The sequence below is a fragment of the Siniperca chuatsi genome, linkage group LG4 (assembly GCF_020085105.1).
Source record: "Siniperca chuatsi isolate FFG_IHB_CAS linkage group LG4, ASM2008510v1, whole genome shotgun sequence".
Taxonomy (NCBI): domain Eukaryota; kingdom Metazoa; phylum Chordata; class Actinopteri; order Centrarchiformes; family Sinipercidae; genus Siniperca; species Siniperca chuatsi.
The window spans coordinates 9,627,833-9,648,479 of record NC_058045.1 but is presented as its reverse complement, the minus strand read 5'-3'; the positions used below and the strand labels follow the sequence as shown (position 1 = coordinate 9,648,479).

The 20,647-nt window shown below is 41.4% G+C and overlaps 2 protein-coding genes across 19 annotated transcripts in view; one reads left to right on the top strand and one right to left on the bottom strand.

Moving 5' to 3' along the window:
• The window catches only part of tjp1b (tight junction protein 1b), a 73,360-nt gene extending 59,174 nt beyond the window's left edge, over positions 1-14,186 (top strand). For 13 of the 18 annotated variants that reach the window (XM_044193019.1, XM_044193016.1, XM_044193017.1 and 10 more), the window contains 20 exons: positions 206-333; positions 968-1,073; positions 1,616-1,766; positions 2,420-2,528; positions 2,634-2,853; positions 3,118-3,302; positions 3,409-3,504; positions 3,601-3,683; positions 3,790-4,000; positions 4,110-4,210; positions 4,317-4,667; positions 5,005-5,235; positions 6,315-7,166; positions 7,857-7,948; positions 8,466-8,681; positions 8,782-8,918; positions 9,676-10,147; positions 10,335-10,552; positions 11,217-11,360; positions 12,411-14,186. In XM_044193019.1, the coding sequence (XP_044048954.1) occupies positions 206-333; positions 968-1,073; positions 1,616-1,766; positions 2,420-2,528; positions 2,634-2,853; positions 3,118-3,302; positions 3,409-3,504; positions 3,601-3,683; positions 3,790-4,000; positions 4,110-4,210; positions 4,317-4,667; positions 5,005-5,235; positions 6,315-7,166; positions 7,857-7,948; positions 8,466-8,681; positions 8,782-8,918; positions 9,676-10,147; positions 10,335-10,552; positions 11,217-11,360; positions 12,411-12,505 (4,198 nt within the window). In that variant the 3' untranslated portion in view covers positions 12,506-14,186. The remainder of the gene's footprint in view (positions 1-205; positions 334-967; positions 1,074-1,615; positions 1,767-2,419; positions 2,529-2,633; positions 2,854-3,117; positions 3,303-3,408; positions 3,505-3,600; positions 3,684-3,789; positions 4,001-4,109; positions 4,211-4,316; positions 4,668-5,004; positions 5,236-6,314; positions 7,167-7,856; positions 7,949-8,465; positions 8,682-8,781; positions 8,919-9,675; positions 10,148-10,334; positions 10,553-11,216; positions 11,361-12,410) is intronic. The other 5 variants (XM_044193032.1, XM_044193020.1, XM_044193021.1 and 2 more) reach the window with 3 other exon arrangements.
• A 743-nt stretch (positions 14,187-14,929) lies between these two features.
• Positions 14,930-20,647, bottom strand: part of zgc:101540 (hsFATP2a_ACSVL_like domain-containing protein) — a 9,624-nt gene continuing 3,906 nt past the window's right edge. The window contains exons 3-10 of the mRNA XM_044193039.1: positions 20,230-20,388; positions 19,976-20,100; positions 19,668-19,862; positions 18,006-18,096; positions 17,473-17,671; positions 16,807-16,904; positions 16,557-16,687; positions 14,930-15,901 (exon numbers count right to left, since the gene is read on the bottom strand). Of these exons, the coding sequence (XP_044048974.1) occupies positions 15,725-15,901; positions 16,557-16,687; positions 16,807-16,904; positions 17,473-17,671; positions 18,006-18,096; positions 19,668-19,862; positions 19,976-20,100; positions 20,230-20,388 (1,175 nt within the window). The 3' untranslated portion in view covers positions 14,930-15,724. The remainder of the gene's footprint in view (positions 15,902-16,556; positions 16,688-16,806; positions 16,905-17,472; positions 17,672-18,005; positions 18,097-19,667; positions 19,863-19,975; positions 20,101-20,229; positions 20,389-20,647) is intronic.

The window sequence follows — 20,647 nt, the reverse complement described above, 5'->3', positions numbered from 1 at the left end:
AGTGAGTGTCGACTGCAGAGGAAGTTTCAGTCTAGGTTTTTTATTGAGTGGTGTACAGCCTTGGTATTGTTGCGTGTAGTCAAGATGTAGCCTTAAAGCTCTGTAGTTGCCTCCAAGCTCTACATCTCCAGAATACACTATTTATAATGTCATGTATTCCTTTTCTAAAGATAAATCATACAAAGACATCTATTTTTGCCTGCAGTCACAGAAGTCGCGATGACGAACGTATATCGAAGCCAGCTTCAACACCGGCGAAGCTAGCAGAGGAGGTTCCTCTGCCCAAACCGAAGGAAACGGCTAGAGAAGAGAAGCAGCTCCCACCACTCCCAGGTCAGCCATTAAACCAGATCATTGTGTGTGCATGCAAGACATATTATTTGTAAATCAGAACATATCTTAGTACACCCATAATTTGTGTCTTGTTTCCATACCTGTGAGCAAATACAACACGTTAGCATGGATTTCCCTGTCCATCATAAGCAGTAGAAGATTAAATTACTTCATGATAGTAACATGAAATCTTGTTTGAACCAGTCATTTTTGCCCTTTTTAAAAGCACAACTACCAAAAGTTAGATCCAGACGCCTGCTGAGCCTGGCTGAGTTTGCCTGGAGCCAAGTGAAAATAAACCATATGAGTTGATCGAGTCTGACGTTCCTCCCCAGCCTGCAGCACTGTGCTGCCTTTCTGTTTGACCTCCATGCTCAGGACACTGTGTGCCTTGAGTGTATGTGTGTGTGTGTTTGTCTGTGTGAGATAATACTTTGCCTATGTGTGGTTTTGAACAGTTGTGTTTTTTCATTGGTGTACTTGTTCTCACTTTAACATATGTATTTGCAATATTGTTAAGTTGTGAGCGTGTTTCAGGGAGTATTACTTTGTTTTTAAACATGTTCAGTGCATTTTTATGTGTTCATCATCTGTCTGCATTAATAACGTGAGTTTGTTTGTGTGGTTTGTTCAGAGCCCAAGCCAGTGTACGCTCAGCCTGGACAGCCAGATGTAGACCTGCCAGTGAGTCCCTCTGATGCCCCTGTGCCAAGCGCTGCCCATGACGATAGCATCCTACGGTAATATTAACAGTGTAATATGTCATACCATCAAATATTTAAGTCTTCTTAAAATCTAAGACAAAAGCTACTATGTGACCTTTTGTGAGCGCCTCACTCAATGAGTTCTCAGTTCACTTTTAAAAAGAGAAGGCAACCGTGAGGGAGGAATTTTAACCTGCAGTTCACATAACAGCACATCTTGGAACAGCAGCTGACAGTTTACAAAATGCTTCTGTTTACATCCTGCCCTCAATTATATATACAAAGCAGGGCATTTTTGCTGCCACAAGGCAAAGATGTCAATGCTGCTAAGAAATGTGTATTTCGTGGCACGTAGCACCTAGCAGAGATATTCAGATGTTGTGTTCTTTTTTTTATTGAACAATTTTACAGTTTGTAAGCTCACTAAAGAGTCCCAACAAAAGAGAAGCTTGGCTGGCATCCAAGAGTCACTAAACTATTCATAAAGTGAAGTTTGCATTGGAAAGAGGGAAATGCCATCAAATGGTGTCATGTCAGATAAAATCAGCTCAACTATTGTATTTATTCCCCATCCCCAGGCCAAGCATGAAGCTGGTAAAGTTCAAGAAGGGGGAGAGTGTGGGGCTGCGGCTGGCTGGGGGGAATGACGTGGGCATCTTCGTAGCCGGAGTGCTGGAGGATAGCCCAGCTGCTAAGGAGGGCCTGGAGGAGGGCGACCAAATTCTCAGGGTGAGATACTTAATTTTTAACACATCAAGTGTATAACCTGACAGCTGAAATCAAGTGGTTGTTTTTGAATTTAAGAGTTGTTGTAAAAATGAGATTGTAAAAAGTTATATGTCCAAAACTTAGAGCTCTTATTCTGTTACAAAGGATTGTTTTTTCTTCTCCTTGTTTTAACAATGGGTACCTGATAGTGTCTGTAAACAGCCATGTTTTATGGGGTATGCGTCCTCAAGCTTTTCGCCTTTTTTAAAAAAAAAAATTTTATTCATGGTTTTACACACTAGCTGCTCCAAAATTCCTGTACCTCCGGGCTGGTCTCTTAGCAATGGCCCCGAGGGAGCACATACAAAAAAACTGTGTTTCCTCTCGCTGTGTTTGTCCCATTTCCTCAAAGCCATATATCTTGCTGTTTGTACCACCTCCTCCTTTCTCCAAGTATAATGAGGAATTACTTGAGTTCTTGCAGTGCAGTAAAACCTGCAGTTACCCAGGCAATACTGAGAACAGGAAGAGCTATGTAAACCTTTATCTAAATAGAGATTTACACTCACGCATTTTATGAACAATAAAGCCTACTCCTTAACTTAAACTTAAAAGTCCTTAAAGTTTTTCTGTGGAAAGCATAAAGCAGTAACCTCTGTGTTCCCAAATTCCAGGTAAATAATGTAGATTTTGCAAACATAATCCGAGAGGAGGCGGTGCTGTTTCTCCTTGACCTTCCTAAGGGTGAAGAGGTCACCATTCTGGCCCAGAAGAAGAAAGATGGTAAGTGAAGTGAGTAAGGAGATGAGAGAAGAGATGAGACAAGAGATTAATTTCTATTGGTCACATTGGCCTGGTGTTCCTAACTCACTGCTCTTTCCTGTTCAGTGTATCGGCGGATAGTGGAGTCAGATGTCGGTGACTCCTTCTACATCCGGACACACTTTGAGTATGAGAAGGAATCTCCGTATGGGTTAAGCTTTAACAAGGGTGAGGTGTTCCGTGTGGTGGACACCCTCTATAACGGCAAGCTGGGCTCCTGGCTGGCTATTCGCATCGGCAAGAACCACCAAGAGGTGGAGAGGGGTATCATCCCCAACAAAAACAGGTGACGGCATCCTAACAGACATATGTGTCTGCTTTGGCTTGAATCGTACATCAGTTATCTCAACGAGTGACATGCTGGATAAATGTTTGTCACAACAATAGACAGTCAGGTCCCCTATTTGTATTCAATTTGTTATGATTATCATTGCCATGTAATGTCCTTAGGTATTGGCAGTGTTGAAGTTAGCTGTGCCAAGTTTATGACACACCCATTAGCTTGTGTTACTTTAAGAACTGCCTCTGTCTTTCTGCCATTTGTCAATAGAGCGGAGCAGCTCTCCAGCGTGCAATACACTCTCCCCAAAACAGCAGGGGGTGACAGGGCTGACTTCTGGAGGTTTCGTGGTCTTCGCAGCTCGAAGAGGAACCTGAGAAAGAGCAGAGAGGACCTCTCTTCCCAGCCAGTCCAAACAAAGTTTCCGGCTTATGAAAGAGTTGTATTGAGAGAGGGTGAGGGATCTGACCGATCTGATCAATGTGAGACTAAAGCTGTGTTCTGAGTCTGATAATGTGTATATATATATATATATATATTTTTTTTTTTTTTTTTGTTCAGCTGGTTTCCTGAGACCTGTGGTGATATTTGGGCCCATTGCTGATGTTGCTCGAGAAAAACTCTCCAGAGAAGAGCCAGATCTTTTTGAGCTTGCAAGTATGTTTGTATGTATTATATTGTTCATATATTGAAGATAACATCAACTGACAGTAAACCTGTTTTCTACATAAATCCCTCTGACCTTGTCTCCAGAGAGTGAACCGAGAGATGCAGGAACAGACCAGCGTAGTTCAGGAATCATTCGCCTTCACACCATCAAGCAGATCATTGACAGAGTGAGTATGCCTCCTTTTATCATATAAAATGCATTGTAGGTTTTTAGATTATTTTGTCACAGATATATTTTTCATCCCTAATCTTTCCCGTCTTTATCTCATGAAGGACAAACACGCTGTGCTGGACATCACCCCAAACGCTGTGGACAGGCTGAACTATGCTCAGTGGTATCCGATTGTAGTCTTCCTAAATCCTGATAATAAACAGGGTGTGAAGAACATGAGGACCAGACTGTGTCCAGAGTCCAGGAAGAGCGCCAGGAAGCTCTATGAGAGAGCCATCAAACTGAGGAAGAATAATCACCACCTGTTCACCAGTGAGTGGGCAGAGAGTGTTAAAACACAGTAAATTTCAAATGTATATTGTCTCTTTTACATGTTTTATTCTTGCTGAAGTGATTGTGACCCAAAAATATTCTCTCTTAGCCACTATCAACTTGAACAATATGAATGACGGCTGGTACGGAGCTCTGAAAGAAACAATCCAGCAACAGCAGAACCAGTTAGTGTGGGTGTCAGAGGGCAAGGTGAGAGACGGGCCTGTTAGGTTTTGTCATTCCATTTCGTTGAACAATATCTTTTGAGTCAGTCTGACTGAGCGACACGAGATGATCATTTCTCTGCTCTGCTCAGGCGGACGGCACTACAGAGGATGACTTGGATATCCACGACGACCGTCTGTCCTACCTGTCAGCGCCAGGTAGTGAATACTCCATGTATAGCACAGACAGCCGCCACACTTCTGACTATGAGGACACAGACACGGAGGGTGGAGCGTACACAGACCAGGAACTAGACGAGACTTTGAATGACGAGGTTGGTCTGCCCACGGAGCCTGCCATCACCCGCTCTTCCGAGCCTGTGCGAGAAGACCCACCTGTAATTCAGGACACCCCTGGTTACCCTGGATACCAGCACCCTGTGCAGCCCGACCCAGCCAGTCGCATAGACCCTGCTGGGTTCAAGATGGCTGTTCCGCAACAGGTAAAGTCATACCTAGCTTTGCAGGCAGACCACTGCAGGCTGCCCCCATCAGAGATGGATGTATGGCTAAAAGTATATGACTGCAGAGCAGAGGAATAGCTCCTTTGTGTTCAGTGTTGTGCCCTGACCTTTGTTAAGATTAAATGTCCTTTGCTAAGAAAAGAATATGTTTTAGAAGCTACTGGTATGTTATGTATTCTAACCACATTTTTGCAAGTGGTGGTGCTGGTGTAAAACTGATTCAGTGTAAGGAAGAAGATCATGGTGTTGGGGTGAGCTGTACTTTGTGTGCCCTTGGCAGGCTGTGTTATAAATGTCTCTTAACAATACTTCACAGCAAGATGAGGCTGCTCTGCCCATGCCCTCGTTGCCTCCGACGGTGGTAGCGCCCCCTGCTGTTGAGCAGCCTGTACAGCTAGAGGGTATGCACCTAGAGGAGCCACCTGCTGCAGCCGCAGCTCCTCAGGCTGACTCACTTAGCAGCCCCAGCCCTGCCCCTGAGCTTATTCAGCCCCCACCACCACCACATGAACCCCACCCGTCTGGACCGCCTGGTCCAGAACCAAAGGTACCCGCTGTTTCACCAGCCACTCGGACCGGGCCTGGGCCCCAGCCTGCTGTTTTAACTGCCTGTCTTCTCGCACATGCTTTCCACTCGCTCTCTGCATGACATGCCCACACTGTGTGACTCACTGAGCCCACTGTGTGCCTCTGGCTCCCAGAGAAAATGTGCGACAGACTAGTCCACATGCACCACAGTGGGCTGGGAGACCAGAAGGACTGGTACATCTGAGTCTTTGACCAGGGTGAAGAAATCCACAACCAGCCCTAACTGTTGCCTCTTACTTCCTTTGCATGGCTCCTAATGTTTTTTGGGTTCCTTTCAGCTTTAACTCTCTTCTGTAGATGAACGATAGTAGCACTTACAGTGGCATCGTAGTGGTAGATGTGTCGTCTGTTGTAGTGCCAGTAGTTTGACGTTGCATTAGACGCAAACTGAATGTTGGTTGCATGATGAAAGCTAACCTGCAGACAGTACTCTTGGTAATTATTTCCATCAAGCAATTCTCCCTATGGAAAAACAAACTTACATCAGCACACTGCATTGTGTCTTCAGTTTAGTAGTTTTGTCCTGAGTAGATGCCAACAAATCAACCTTCTTCCATAGGAAGTACTGTAACTAGATAGCTGTCTACAGGCTACACATCATATGTTTGAAATGAGGCCTTTCAGAAATGTGCAAATTGCTGCTGTTAGTTCACTATTTTATAAAATGTGTTAATGTGTAAAACCCAGTTGTGTTCATATGGATTATTATTATCATTCTTGAGAGGCATCTTGTCAAACAGGCATTCAGAACTGTTTTTGAATAATGGACAAAGGTTTGCTTTGAATTGACATTTGTTTAATTAAATGGTAGAAGGATTTATGTTCTAATGTTTTGGTTAATGTTAGACATGTTCAGTTCCTCAAGGTTTCAGTTTATTTTCCAATATTGTCTTGAATTTAATCTTGTAATTATTCTTAATCTGGTGTTGGGAAAGCATTTTTCCCTGACTGCTTTCTGTCCTTCAACATGGTGGTTGTTAAAAGCTCAAAATGATGACGATATGATGGATGTATTAATTTACTGCTGTTTCTTCACAGATGTACAAGAAAGATCTGTACAATATGGAGGACCCTGTACGAATAAACCATGGCCTGAAGCCGTCTATGAGCTACAGTCACCAGCCGCCGTATCAGGACAAACAGCCATACCGCGAATATGACCACCCGCCTTACGGATACGATGGAGGCGGCTACACAGAACCAAAGCCTCACAACACCGACTCTCACCTGCACTACGACAACCGTGTGCCTCATTACAACGAACAGTGGCCCCCATATGACCAGCAGACCTCGTCCTCCCAGCCCGCAGGGTACCAGCCGGGCCACCAGCAACCCATGGGCTACAACCCCCGGTCCCCCTATGAGGATGCACCAGGGAGGGATTACAGCCCCCCTCAGCCGCGCTACGATGAGGCCCCACCAGTGGGCTACGATGGCAGACCCCGCCACAGTAAACCTGGGCCCATTCGTTATGATGAACCCCCACCCCCCGCTGGCTATGAAGCCCGCTCTCCTTATGAGGCAGAACCTCACAGCTTCCCCATTAATTCACCTCGATCGCCAGAGGCACCAAAGCAGTATTACGGTGATTCTGGTCTGAGGCCCACCTACATTCCTGGGCCTCCAAACCGGGGCTATAAGCCAGGGATGCATGAGCCTATGATGAACTCTGAATCCACAATTTCCCCTCCTAAACCAGAGACCCTGCCATCCCCAGGTGAGCCAGCAATCACTCCGGGCTCCAAACCGCTCCCTCCTCCGCCCCGGGAAGACCTGGATGAGGACCCGGCCATGAAACCACAGTCGGTGCTTAACAGAGTCAAGATGTTCGAGAATAAACGGTCTGTTTCTATGGACAGGGCTAAAGAAGGAGAGTCGTCAGCACTCAGGGTAAGTTCCTCACGGAGGTGTACACCTGTCACCTCAGTGGGTCAAACATTTTAAGCCACAGGTGTGACTGTATTTAGGTGGTAGACAAAGTCATGTAAACACCTCGTAAATCTTAAACTCAAAAGTAAATTCATCACAGTTATAAACATTGCTAACAAAGAAAGATACTGTAGTTGGAGTACTTTCCAAATGGAAAATTGCAGCAAAGTCACACACTCAAAGAGAAAGAAAGAAAGTAGAATAATGAAAAACATAAATAACTAAAATCTCTAGAAACTGAACTAAAACTAACTAGGTAGTGACGAAAATGCCTGGTACAAGTTGGGTCATGTTAGGCTAAATGTCAGGTAGGAGCCTTTGTTAGCTATCAGAGGTTTAAATATTAGTACTTGGATATGCAAGTATTTCAAAGATCAAGATAACGAGATAACTAATAAAGCTCCAAGGAAGCCAAGTTATCTTTTCCCAAACTGCAGATGCATCAGTCAAAAAAACTGATGACTGCAGAACTGCAAGACTCAAAACTGAAAACTTGTTTTTGTGAAATGATCGTATGTTTTGTAATCGTCTTGCCTGTGAGATGTCGGGACACAGTACAAGATAGCCATGTGCATGCAATCAATTCATGTGAACAAAAATCTGGATCAGATGCAAGAAGCACTAAAGAGACACCCTCTCGTTGCTTTTCAGCCTGCAGATGTTCCTAAACCTGTGAGTGCGCCTGGCCCAGTCCTCAAAGCCAATTCCCTCAGCAACCTGGAGCAGGAGAAGTCCACCTATAGGTATGTAGTCCTCATTACAGCACCGCAGGCTGCAGAGTAGGTGGGTGAAGGACAACTCTGAGATCCATTCAAAGGCATCTTGGAATTAATTTATTGCTGTTTGAGCCCCACCTAGTGGACATAAGTCACTGTGCAGCAAGCCAGACTTGGGTGTGGTGTGCAAAGACACAGAAGACACACAAAGGCAAAGTGTCAACTACCAGTTTTGTGTGTTAGCAGGGTCATTAGGAACCACATTGCTCCCTACTTTGAGAATGTCAGCACCAGGTTTCATTGCTGTTCTGAGCTCCTCACCCTGTGTGGGATATCCAGATTGTTGAAATGTGTATTTAATGTCATTTACTCGTCTTCAAATGAGCGCACTGTTTCTAACATCAAGACTGAAATGACCATCAGGATATACAAGATTCCTTCCATCAAAACTTTGTCCAGCGGGCTTTAGGCCAATCCCACTGTCTGTCCCTGCTCTTTAAATCTCTGCAGCTGTTTTACTTGTTTCCTTTTGCTTTTTCTGCAGGGCTCCCGAGCCACAGAAGCCCCATACTAAACCCATGGACGATGTAGTGCGTTCCAACCACTATGACCCAGATGAGGATGAGGAGTACTACAGGAAGCAGTTGTCCTACTTTGATCGCCGTAGCTTCGACAGCAAGGCCATGGGCCAACCCAGTCCTGGCATCAACCGCTTCCATGATCTGCCCAAACCGGCTCAGCTGTCCTACCCATACAACAGGTATAACAAATGTGTACAAAATCCTGAGCTCTTATGTCACAGCAGCTACAGAATCCGAATTGTTTTTATTAACTGTATTGTTTGTGTCTACCTACTGCAGAGTTGAGTCTGTAGAGAAGGTGAGTCCAGTGGAGAAAAGATATGAACCGCTGCCCCAAATAAGCCCATCCTCACAGTATGGGCCCCCCGCGTCCGCCATCCCACCCAACACACTGCCCAAGCTCAGCCCCATTGAAGGTAAGCTCTCATTATATTAATCTGCAAATTAGTTGTTCTTCAGAATTTTCTAAACCCCAAGGTGACACCTTTAAATAGCTATTTATGTCCAAGCATCAACACAAAACCCAAAGATATTCAGTTTACTATCACACAAGATAAATAAATGCAATTCACAAATTTAACAAGCTGGGATAAGGGATTGTTAAAAAATGACTATGAATGAATGATTATCAAAATAGTAATTGGCTAACTAATCAAGTAATCAGCTCTGTTATATATTAGAGCTGAAACCATTAGTCAGTCAATCAATTATTCAATCGACAGATAATTAATCTGCAACTATTACAGTAATTAATAATTAATCATTTCATTTTTCCAGCAAACTTTCTCTGGTCCCAGCTTCTTCAGTGTGAGGATTTGCTGCTTTTCTCTGTTTTATATCACTGAATATTGGGTTTGGGACTGTTAGACAAAACAAACATTTGTTTTGTCATCTTGGGCTTTAGGAAATTGTGATGGACATTTTGTACCATTTTATGACATTTTATAGACCAAATGATTAATTGATTAATTGAGAAAATTATTGTCGGATTCATCGAAAATGCAAATAATTGTTAGTTAAAGCCCTAATTTATATAATATTGTCAATCTAACAATATTGTTTGTGTTCTTACTGTAAATAAATTGAAAGCCTTATCCACACTTCTAAAGTATGAGAATTTAATAGTTTAACAAAGACGGTATTTAAGTGATTGTATCCTTCATACGTTTCCAGCTAACTCCATACCCGAGCCGTTGAGCTCACCCAATCCTAAACCTGAGCTGGCAGCTCTCAGGCCAGCCAGCAGGGATGAACCCACACCAGGTGGCTATCTGCCCCCGAGGGGCCTCCCGGACAAATCCCCAGTCAACGGCACTGATGCAGCACCCCCAAAGACGCTGGGGGCTCCCGCTCCAACTAACTATAACCGCTACGTCCCCAAGCCGTACACCAACTCAGCCCGGCCCTTTGAGCGCAAGTTTGACAGCCCCAAGTTCAACCACAACCTGCTGCCCAATGACATACAGGTGAAGACGGACCTCCTCAGTAAGCCCAGTGTGGTGAGCAACAGCGGCGGGAAGCCTCAGCTGTCACCGCAGCCCCTGGATCACGACAGTGGCCTGGACACCTTCACACGCACTATGGACAACAGGCCCAAATACCAGCACAATAACATCAACGCCATCCCCAAGGCCATCCCTGTAAGGTAAACTCATAAATTTTCACGTCCAGCAGCCGCAGTAAGTTCTCTGAGGGTAATTACTGAGCTGCTGAAAGACAGAAAGAGAATTGTTTGTTCACAGGAGGCTTACTCTCGTGTCCTCTGCTGTACATTATTCTCTGCTGACACTGTTTTGACTGATGATGCTGACTTGTGCGCTTCCATCCCTCAGCCCCAGCACGCTGGACGATGACGAGGAGGATGAAGGACACACGGTGGTGGCCACCGCCCGGGGGATCTTCAACTGTAACGGAGGGGTCCTGAGCTCCATTGAGACGGGCGTCAGCATCATCATCCCCCAGGGTGCCATCCCCGAGAGTGTGGAGCAGGAGATTTACTTCAAGGTGTGCCGCGACAACAGCATCCTGCCCCCCCTCGACAAGGAGAAAGGTCAGTCCCTGAGTTTTTATTTCCTAAATATGTCAAGGAACAAACTACACTACAACTGAGAGAAAAAAAGTGCTGATGTACTTTAGATAAAAAAAAGTAACCACAGTAAACAAGGGGGTTTGTGCCTTTTTTGTTTTAGAGCTAATGCAGGATTTAACTGCATATGTGTATTTTTTTTTTTTAAATGAATCAACATCAGGAGAAAGTTTCAGCTGAACCTTTATTGGATAATTGTAGATTTTATACATTTGTGACTAACTACAGTTTATACTTCACATTGGTGTTGCTGTACAATGAAACAAAAGCAAAGAGCACTACATATCTTTATGATAAGAAGCTTGAATGGGGATATAAAAGACCTAAAGAGGTAAATAAATAGCTGATTTACAGGCAAGACAGTGGTGACACAGTTAGAAATCTGCTCTTAAATACAATAACATCCATGCCAGCAGTTATATTTAGATGATTCTTTAAATTAACATTTAGCAACAGGGGAGTGTGGTAATTTAATTAACCTTCCAAGTAAGTTAATAGTTAATTCTTATGAAGGCCTGGTAACAGACTCCATTTTGTCTCTTGATTGGGTAATAGATAATCCTGTGTGCTGATTAATTCCTGCATGTTCAGTTTGTGGAATTTTAAATCTTGTTGTGTATCTGTGAAGGAGAAACGCTGCTAAGTCCGCTGGTGATGTGTGGCCCTCATGGACTCAAGTTCCTGAAGCCGGTGGAGCTGCGCTTACCTCACTGTGCGTCTATGACCCCTGATGGTTGGTCTTTTGCTCTAAAATCCTCCGACTCCTCGTCGGGTACGCTGTCCTCTCTCTGTCCTTTTGGGTCTGTGGGCTGGCTTTGGTGATTAGAGAGGAGAGTATCTTGGTGTCTGAATCATTTCAATCATTTCATCTGTTTTCCATATTCCCCTCACTTCTTCTTTATGCATGTGCTGTTTGGAGATTTATGTTGACCTGCAGAGCGTTGTTTATTCAAATCTTCTGATTTTGGCTTCCACACAGTTAGAATGAAGAATCACTACAACGTCATTGGAGCTGAAACATTTAGTTGATTAATTGATTTGAGTCAGTTGACAGAAATGAATAATAATACTTTATAATTCATAAGTAATTAAGTCCTTTTTCATGCAGAATAATAATAATTTTTCAGTATTTTCTGATCTTTTATAGTCCAAACTATCAATCGAGACAATAATCAGCAGATTAATCTGTAATGAAAATAATCATTAGTTGCTGCCTTAAATGTCTTTTACATTAATTCGAATTGTTAAACATGACAACCAAGTATTTTGAACAGCAGCATAGTGTTATAGACGCCATGCAGTTTATTTTCACTCAGTTATGAGTTGATTTTTAGAAAACGATTTTCTCTATGAATGGATTAAAAAATCTTGACCATTACCTGTTTATTCTGTATTTGGTCATATTATATAGTATAGAACAGAAATGGGACAAAGTTATTGTTTTGCAAATCTTAAAGCAGCTATATATAGAGAGGCTGATCAGTTTCATGTGTCTGAAATGCCCTTCTCTATGTAACTGGATTCCAGCTAATTTGGTGGCAATAAATCCATGTATGAAGTAACTGAGTTAACATTCATTAAATGAATGATCCATTAAGCATTAACTAATCACATAAACCCATGGTGAGCAACATTATTTCCTGCATTCATTTATGCATATAATCATCAGTCGTACATGTTCTGCTTCTTGAGACTTATTTTATTTAAGGTACATCTTTCAGAAAAATCTGTTTTGTTTTGAGCATCTACTGTTTGTTGTTCTGTATTTTAAAAAGGAAGGGAGGTGCTCCAGCAGCTGACGTCATGTCTCTATTTCCTGCAGGTGATCCCAAAACCTGGCAGAACAAATCTCTCCCTGGAGACCCAAACTACCTGGTGGGTGCAAACTGTGTGTCTGTGCTCATTGACCACTTCTGAAGAGGGCAACAGCTGGCCTGTTACTGAATGTGATAAACAGGGGACCTCAGTTGCCCCTGCCGTGCTCCCTCCACCGTGATGGGGTGCACAATGCTCGATGAAGTATGAACTTGATACTCTCACGTTGTTTACTGTGCCCAAAATAAATAAAAAAAATAAGGAAAAAAAAAACACAAACACAAGGAGAGTCGGAGGAGTCCAGCATCTCCAAGGCTGTACTCTAGTTTTTTCTTATTTTTTTTTTATTTTTTTTTTTTTTTGGTGCTTTCAAGGCTTGCAAAAAATAAAGAAACAAGTTATTTAAACAAAGGAACTGAAGTTGGAATGCATGACCAGTGCCACAGACTGAATAATCTCATTTTGACATTTTTAGCTAATTTTGTAAAAGGTCAGTGCTGTGCAAGAAAAAGGAGAATTTTGGAAACTCGTTTAATATTGCAATGGGATTTTTGCGTACTGTAAAAAAACAACAACAAAAAAACAAAAACAAAACACTCACAAACAGCAAAGTTGGTATATGCAAAACTTTTGTTTGTGAGTTCTATGGTCATGTGTTTAACTCATGAAGGATCTCTGAGGACTTGAGAAATGCTGAGCCTGACTCATGAAGGAAGATGTAGCCGTCATAAAGATGAAAAAATAAGAAGAATGACAGTTAAGTATTAGTATGAGATGCCCGTTTGTTCTGACGGGGCTCTCTCTTTAAAACTGATGTTTTGTAGCAATGTTTTACCGTAGATAAATATACTGACTTGATTTTACAAACTCCTGCTGTCTAGAGATCTATGCATGTGCTATGACTCAGGTTCAGAAGCCTGCTACTACTAAGTTCAACACATGAAAATCCCATCGTACACTGCAAGCAGTGATGCCTTATCTGCATATTAACTTTTCAGTGAAACTTTAAAACATCGGATCCTTCAGTTATAGCAGATCACTACGGAAGAAAAAGTTGTCTCTGCATTTTCTCATAAACAGTGAACTTGGATTTAGCACACGAGAATAATTGAGGCTGATGAAAAGGTATGCTTTCTTTTACTGCTATGCATATGAAGTCTGAGGAAATACAAAAAGCTAGAAGATGTTTAAATTGTGGCTGTACATATTGCTAGTATATGGCCTTGGTTCTCTGTAAATGAACTTTTGTACATCTTTGTTATTTTGTATAAAAGAGAAAATGTTTGTTAAAAAAGAGAAAGCGGTTACATTGGTTATGTTTGTATTCTGGTTATACCCCTGAGCCTTGGAACTGACATAAGCAGTAATAAGTCCGACTTTTCTACCAACATATACACACACTACTTAAGGCATTTTTAACAGTCAGAAAACTTTTTATTCTTATTTACAAAATAGAGAAGTGCTTGGTTTAAATGATTTTAAAAGATGTACTTGAGGGGATCTGCTGTGAAGAGTGGTCCCTTCCTTTATTTGTGATACTGGATGCTGTATTGTGTGCCCTGAAATGTATTTTTGTACTAATAGACAATTTATTATGGCACATCAGTACAATTTTCTTTTGATATGATAACACTGCTTCAACCCAACACTAGTTTATTTTCCCGTGTGGCTGACATTCTTTTTATTTATTTAGATTTTTCTTCCGTTCAACTTTTGTTTATTCCTTTGCGACACATTTCTAAGTATACCACTGTATTAATAAATAAATTCATTTTTAAAGTAACTGCTCCTTGGATTAGTGTGTTGTGTTGATCTAAACTTCCAGATGTTTTACATATCGACACACCCAGACTGTTTTTCTGCCCAAAGGATTCCTTTGTGGGTTGTGAAGTATGTTGTCAGTATGATGCAATGCCTGATTTAGGTTTTCTGACATTCCTGCCACACAGCTGCTTCCCAACTTATTCCACATGTAAAATCAGTTAGCTGAGCTGTCAGGTGGATTATTCTGCATACACAAATGTAAATCCAGTGCAGAAAGTCTTAATTTAAAGATTAACAGAGTTAATGGCATGCATCCTATTGGTTTGCTTACCGCAACTGCACTTTTATGTTCCTTAAAAATGAATTTCCTGGTGTCGTTTTTCTTTTCTGGTTCACCGACTTCATTAAATCAGAAATAAATTCCTTTTTCTAAACAATCTCCTCCAGACATGTTTTAAGACATACATTCAATTACCAGTTTATTAGGTCCACCTAGCTAAAACTAATGCAGTCTAATACAACAATCCTGCAATAAATCCTCCCTTCATCAAGGTTATAATGTTCAGTTTTTGTTGACTGTTTTAGAGAGGTGCGGATTCAACTTTATTCTCGTTTTTTAAAATCACATCTCTTTCAAAGTTTTAACTACATACAAGTTGTCTCTTACTTCTCTAAAAAGCCCATTCTCAGTATGTGTTTGATGGAGGTTTGAAGTTTCCACATCAGATTTGTGTAAGTTACATACTGGGCCTCACAAAATCATGCTCGTGCGCACACAGGTTTAATTGAGATTTAAGATTAGCACAGAGAAACTTTGACAGCTGATTGAAAGTGAACCTGTACATAAATCATTCTGCACAGTGAAGTCAAACATGTGAAATAACAAAATGTCTACTTTCTCTTACTTGGTTTTCTTAAACCAGCTGATTCCCTGGTTTTGAAATTTTTGCCATGTGACTAAACTTGTGACAAAGTCTGAGTATCATTTTATGTCAAAGGTTGTGTTGTGTCATTCACCCCACCAGTCAGAAAGTTGCGGTTACAAGAGCACATCCCATTCCCTCACTTCAGTACATGCTTAAGCTGTAGTTTAACAGTATGTGCTATTAGTGCACACAAGCTGATAAGACTGGCTGTACTTAACATCTGTGCAAAGGTTCACTGATAAACCCAGCAGACGGTACATATGTACATAAAGACTAATGCAAAAAAAAGCTCTAGATAAAAGTCAATTTAATTTTAAAATAAAGTTTTTAATGCTACAATTTATCTGGCCAATCACAAATTAAGAGGGTCACCAGATAACCAGAGTTTAATTGTTAGAAGTGCAACAGTGGTAGTAAGACATACCTGTTTATCACATACTGTCAGCATTATGGCATACATTTAAAAGAACTATAGAGATGCACAGCAGTTGTGTTAATTAAAAAAGTGGTTAAACATATAATGTTTCAAAGTCAGTCTGTCCCTGAGTTTAGTTGACTGTTAAAAGGTCCATGAAGGAGCTGCTACAAACGTGTCGTCTGGTTCAACACTGGCTACTTTTAAGTTTCTGTGTTAGAGTTTTATTTCCCTAGAAGCAATTGCTCTGTAGATCTCCTCAGTCAGGGGAACATAAGTCTTTTTCTCAGGATCTAAAAAGTATAAAGGATCTTCAATGTGAGATGGGTTGAATCCCTCCTCCACCAACTTCACTTTCTTCATCTTGAATGTCCCCGTCATCTCCAGGCAGGGCTACAAAACATATTGTGAATTTTTAGAAATTGAATTTGGCCAACTGAAGTTTTAAAACAGCAACAAGCAGAGGAACAACACACTAGGAATGCACCGCAGATTCTGATATTAATAAGCAGATCAGGTATCGTCACAGATCCACATTAGTTTCTTCATCAGTGTCCTCAATGTTACCGCTACAGTACATTCATTCAGTCACTTGCGGGCAGCTGACTCAATTTTTAACGCCACAGCAATCCCTCATGGCCTCATGTTAACTTACAGAAAATAATCACTTATAATTTCCTCAATGGAGACCTGATACTTGTAGTATAGTATAGTGAGTATACTTATAATATTATTATGTTATATAAAAAATGTGAACTTTTAAACTCAAATGATATTTTATTTCTGTCTTTACTACAAAGAGTTCTGTCTTTTATTGTCTTATCTTTGATGGTCAGTTTTAGCCTCCTTTTGGGAGAATTATATGTAGGTTTAGTCTGGTTTTAGAAGGCAGCCTGAACTGAGCAAAGAGGTTTCTTTTCCTTTGAGATTAAGTGCAGCAATAATGCTCAGTTCCATATTCCACCTGACACAAGTGCCACAAGGCTGCAGGTGCATGCATTAACACAGAAGTGCAGAGCCAATTACAATATATTTTTATTTTTTTTACCTGAATCCTGATGAATCGGGGTCTTGCGTAAGCTGGGAGGTAGTTTACGACCTGCTTGTAGATGTCCGAACAGTCAAAATCTTCTCCTTCATTCAAAATCACAGCTGCCATGCCGATCCGCCCCTCATGACCTGATCAGACAATTCAATTAAATACATATAGAAAATGTTCATCTTCCGCATCCATTTCTATAGGATCTGTAAAATGTGGTCTAACATTTCGGCAGGACCATTTCTGTCAGTGTTTTTACCTTCAACTTTAACACCATAGACATTTGCCTCCAGAATGCAATGAGCCACTGTGAGAATGTCGGCAACCTCCGACGTGGCAACGTTCTCTCCTTTCCATCTGTAACAACAAACAAATAAAGAAACACAAATAAGTCAAGCGAAAATATTGTGCACCCCATAACATACTGATTGGCATCAAATTTAGACAAAAAACTGAAATGATATCTTGATGTGTTTGGAATAACCTGAGCTTATAATGTATAAATTAAGATCCGTCCAAATTTTGAAATTATGACGTTTATCAATAACTCTTTTATAATGTGAAAACAATAAGATGAATTGACGCTTTAAATTTTACACAGCTACAATGCATCATCCCTAAATATTTAGAGTATGCCTGCCGTCTAAATCTGATCCATCCATACTGAAGCACCTAAACAAAAGGAAAACAGTCGCATCTTCTTAGTTTTCTCTCGGCAAAAGATAAAATTGTGTATCACAGCAAATTTGCTGAGTCTCAGCGGGCTAAACCTCAGCTCTGTACCCTTTTAATAAAGCCGAACTCACTATCGTAAAACTAGTTATTCTCATTTACATATTCTTCTGTTTCTGATGTCCGACAAGCGTAAAATATTGATGTAGTCAAAAATGAAAATAACAAAACTGACAGATGAGTCACAACTTGCCTGAAAGTGTCACCAACTCGATCCTGAAAGTACACAAAGTTGTTGTGATCAAAACAAAGCAAATCTCCAGTGTTGAAGTACAGGTCGCCTTTTTTCAACACGTTACAAAGCCTCTTCTTCTCAGTCTGTTGATGGTTGCCAGCGTACCCAACAAAGGGAGACCTCTGAGTAATCCTTCCCACCAAAAGTCCCGTCTCACCTGACAAAAATATACATGATAAATGTCCATCACCGTTTCCCATAGACCCAAGATGACGCCTTCAAGTTGCTTGTTTTGTCCGACCAACAATCCAGAGCCCAGTCACATTTGAGAAGCTGTTAGTTAGACAGTTAGCGTTTAGCGTTTTTGCTTTATCAAAGACAATGAATCAATTATCATCATTGTCAATTAGTTTTATTTCAGTCAACTAATGGATTAATAGTTTAAGCACTAAAGACAACAAATGAGGTGCTGCTGCTCCTGTGTCAAATAAAGAGAAATAAGAAAACACAGGTGTTACACAGGTACGTTTCCACCTGTAATACTGACTCACCTTTGGCTGCCTCAATGCACAGACCCTCAGAGTTCCTGACAGGCTCCTCCTTCTCAATGTCAAACTTGATCAAAGTATAGGGGAAGAAAAACTAGAGAGAAAAAAGAAAAAGTTCATTGTTAAAAGGTGTATTGTTTGTGAATACTGTAACAGACTACTGTTGATGAAGTTTAGCTTTGCTGGTTTAACAAGATTAAGCTACAGCCATGCTAGCGGCTCTGGGAGGCTGTACTTACACACAGCTGTGCTTTGAGCAAATGCTAACATCAGCATGCTAACATTCTCACAAAGACAAAACTAACATGCTGATGTTTAGCATGTTCACTATCTTATTTTAGCATATTAGCATGCTAACATTTGCTAGGTAACACAAACTACAGCTGCATCTGATGGTAATGTCATTAGTTTTGAGGGTATTTGGTCATAAACCAATGTTTTGGACAAAGTGAAATTTGGACCTGATGGTGGCGCTAGAGGAAAAGTTAAATAATTACCAACATAATCACCGTAAAACTTAAATTAAAAGCCGAGCCCCAATTAAACACCCCTTTTAGTCCCTTTTACTGGCCCGGTGTGGCTACACGTTTTAAATAAACGCAGGGCTCAAATAGATGCCAGGTCTGGTTTTTATAAAGGTTCTTTGGATATTTAAAACCTCTTAAAGCCCACTGTGTCGCCCACTTGAGCTCTAAGCTGCTTAGATCATGCATACAAATATAAATGTTTAAATTTTTGTCAATATGGACATGCTACACATCGTTAGATCTGTTCTGCTCCACAATTCAATCGTTCAGTTCATTTTACGGAAACCATGAGCACAAAGTATAATTCATTCAGATTTACCGCCATGGTAAACAAGAGAGATGAAAAAAATGCAGACTCCCTACCCTTGAAGCGTTCATAAAGTCTGAATATTTGTCCAATCCTTGATTATTTACCATATTTCCCATCTTTGCTGAGCAAGAGTTTTGTGCAAAAGGAATTAAAAGCCTGTCCCAAATATAGGCAGGTTGAATTCAGTGATTGAAGCAAATAAAAGCCCGGGCTATTAATTGAGGTTTTACGGTACAATTCATCTTGAGGGGAACCTGAATGTACCAAATTTCATGGTAATCCTTCCAATAGTTAATTTCAATCAAAAAACAAAAATGCCAACCTCATGGTGGCGCTAGAGGAAAAGTCAGAGGATCACCAAAGTCATTAGGATTCATCCTCTGGAAACCAAGAATGTCTGTACCACATTTCATGATAACAATTTGGGCGGCTGTGGCTTAGTGGTAGAGCGGGTCATCCACCAATCGGAAGGTCGGCTTCCCCCAGCCTACATGTCGAAGTGTGTCAAGACACACTGAATCCCAAATTGCTCCTGAGGGCTGTGCCTTTGGTGTGTGTGTGTGAATGATTAGTTTGTTTCTTTGAACTGATGAGCAGTTGGCACCTGCCATCAGTGTGTGAATGGAGTGAATGTGATATGTAGTGTGTGAAGCGCTTTGAGTGGTGGGAAGACTAGAAAGGCGCTATACAAGTACAGTCCATTTACCATTCATCCAATAGTTAGATAAAGATATTTCAGTCTGGACCAAAGTGGTGAACTGATCTTTACCATACCTAGAGGAGTGCTGCTAGCGTGGCTAAAAACATCGAACATGTTCCTCTACTCACCCTGTGGACAAAATTGACTCGCCCCACTGCACCGATCTTGGATGTGTAATTGATGAAGCCAATGTTTCCCTCTGTGGCGGCGTACAATTCTTTGACTTTAATGTCCCCGAAGCGATTCAGAAACTCTGTCCAAATGTCTGCTCGGACTCCATTTCCGATGGCGATCCTCACCCTGTGGTTCTTCTCATTGTCTTTCTGTAAAGAGTGAGGTTGACTCAGATTCCAAACAGAGAATTGCAAAGCTTCAAATCTTCCATCAGAACAATACTTCATTAATTTAACTGGAAGTTGATCAGGATTCCTTTTACCTTGGGCGTGTTGCAGAGGTAGCGCATTGTTTCACCAATGTACTGCATCACTGTCACATTATACTTCCTGCAGTCGTCCCAGAACTGAGAGGCAGAGAACTTTCTCCTCAGAAAAATGGTTATACCTGCATTTAACATCATATAACACAGCCTTTATCTTAGTGTAAACTTACACATCACTTTTTGAAGTGCCAAAACCAGGTGTGTAAATGATTTTGTTCTTATCCTCATGAGAGAATTAAGAGGATTATTACCTCTCTCGATGGCTCCGACCAACCCGATGAGGAAGCCTGAACTGTGATAGAGAGGCAGATTGATGTAGAAGATGTCCTCTGATGTGACTCCATTTATCTCCTGGATGAAGGAGGAGGCCCAAACCCTCTCATGGGTGACAACGGCTGCTTTAGGCAAACCTTCCAAGGTCAAAGAATAATAAATCACCTCAGGTTCTTGAATATAACAAACGAAACTGACAGAAGGGTGCGACTCAGAGAAAAAGTGGCAATTTCAAATCCATCTGCTGCTTCAGCACCACGTACAGCGCCATGGATTTAACAATACACAGCGCAGTTAGGCTACTGATATTTCAGAGCCATGGTCGGGGCCGTAGATTCTAACTTGCACAAACCTCCGTCAGATAAAGGATCAATGAGTCAGGCAGACTAGACTAAC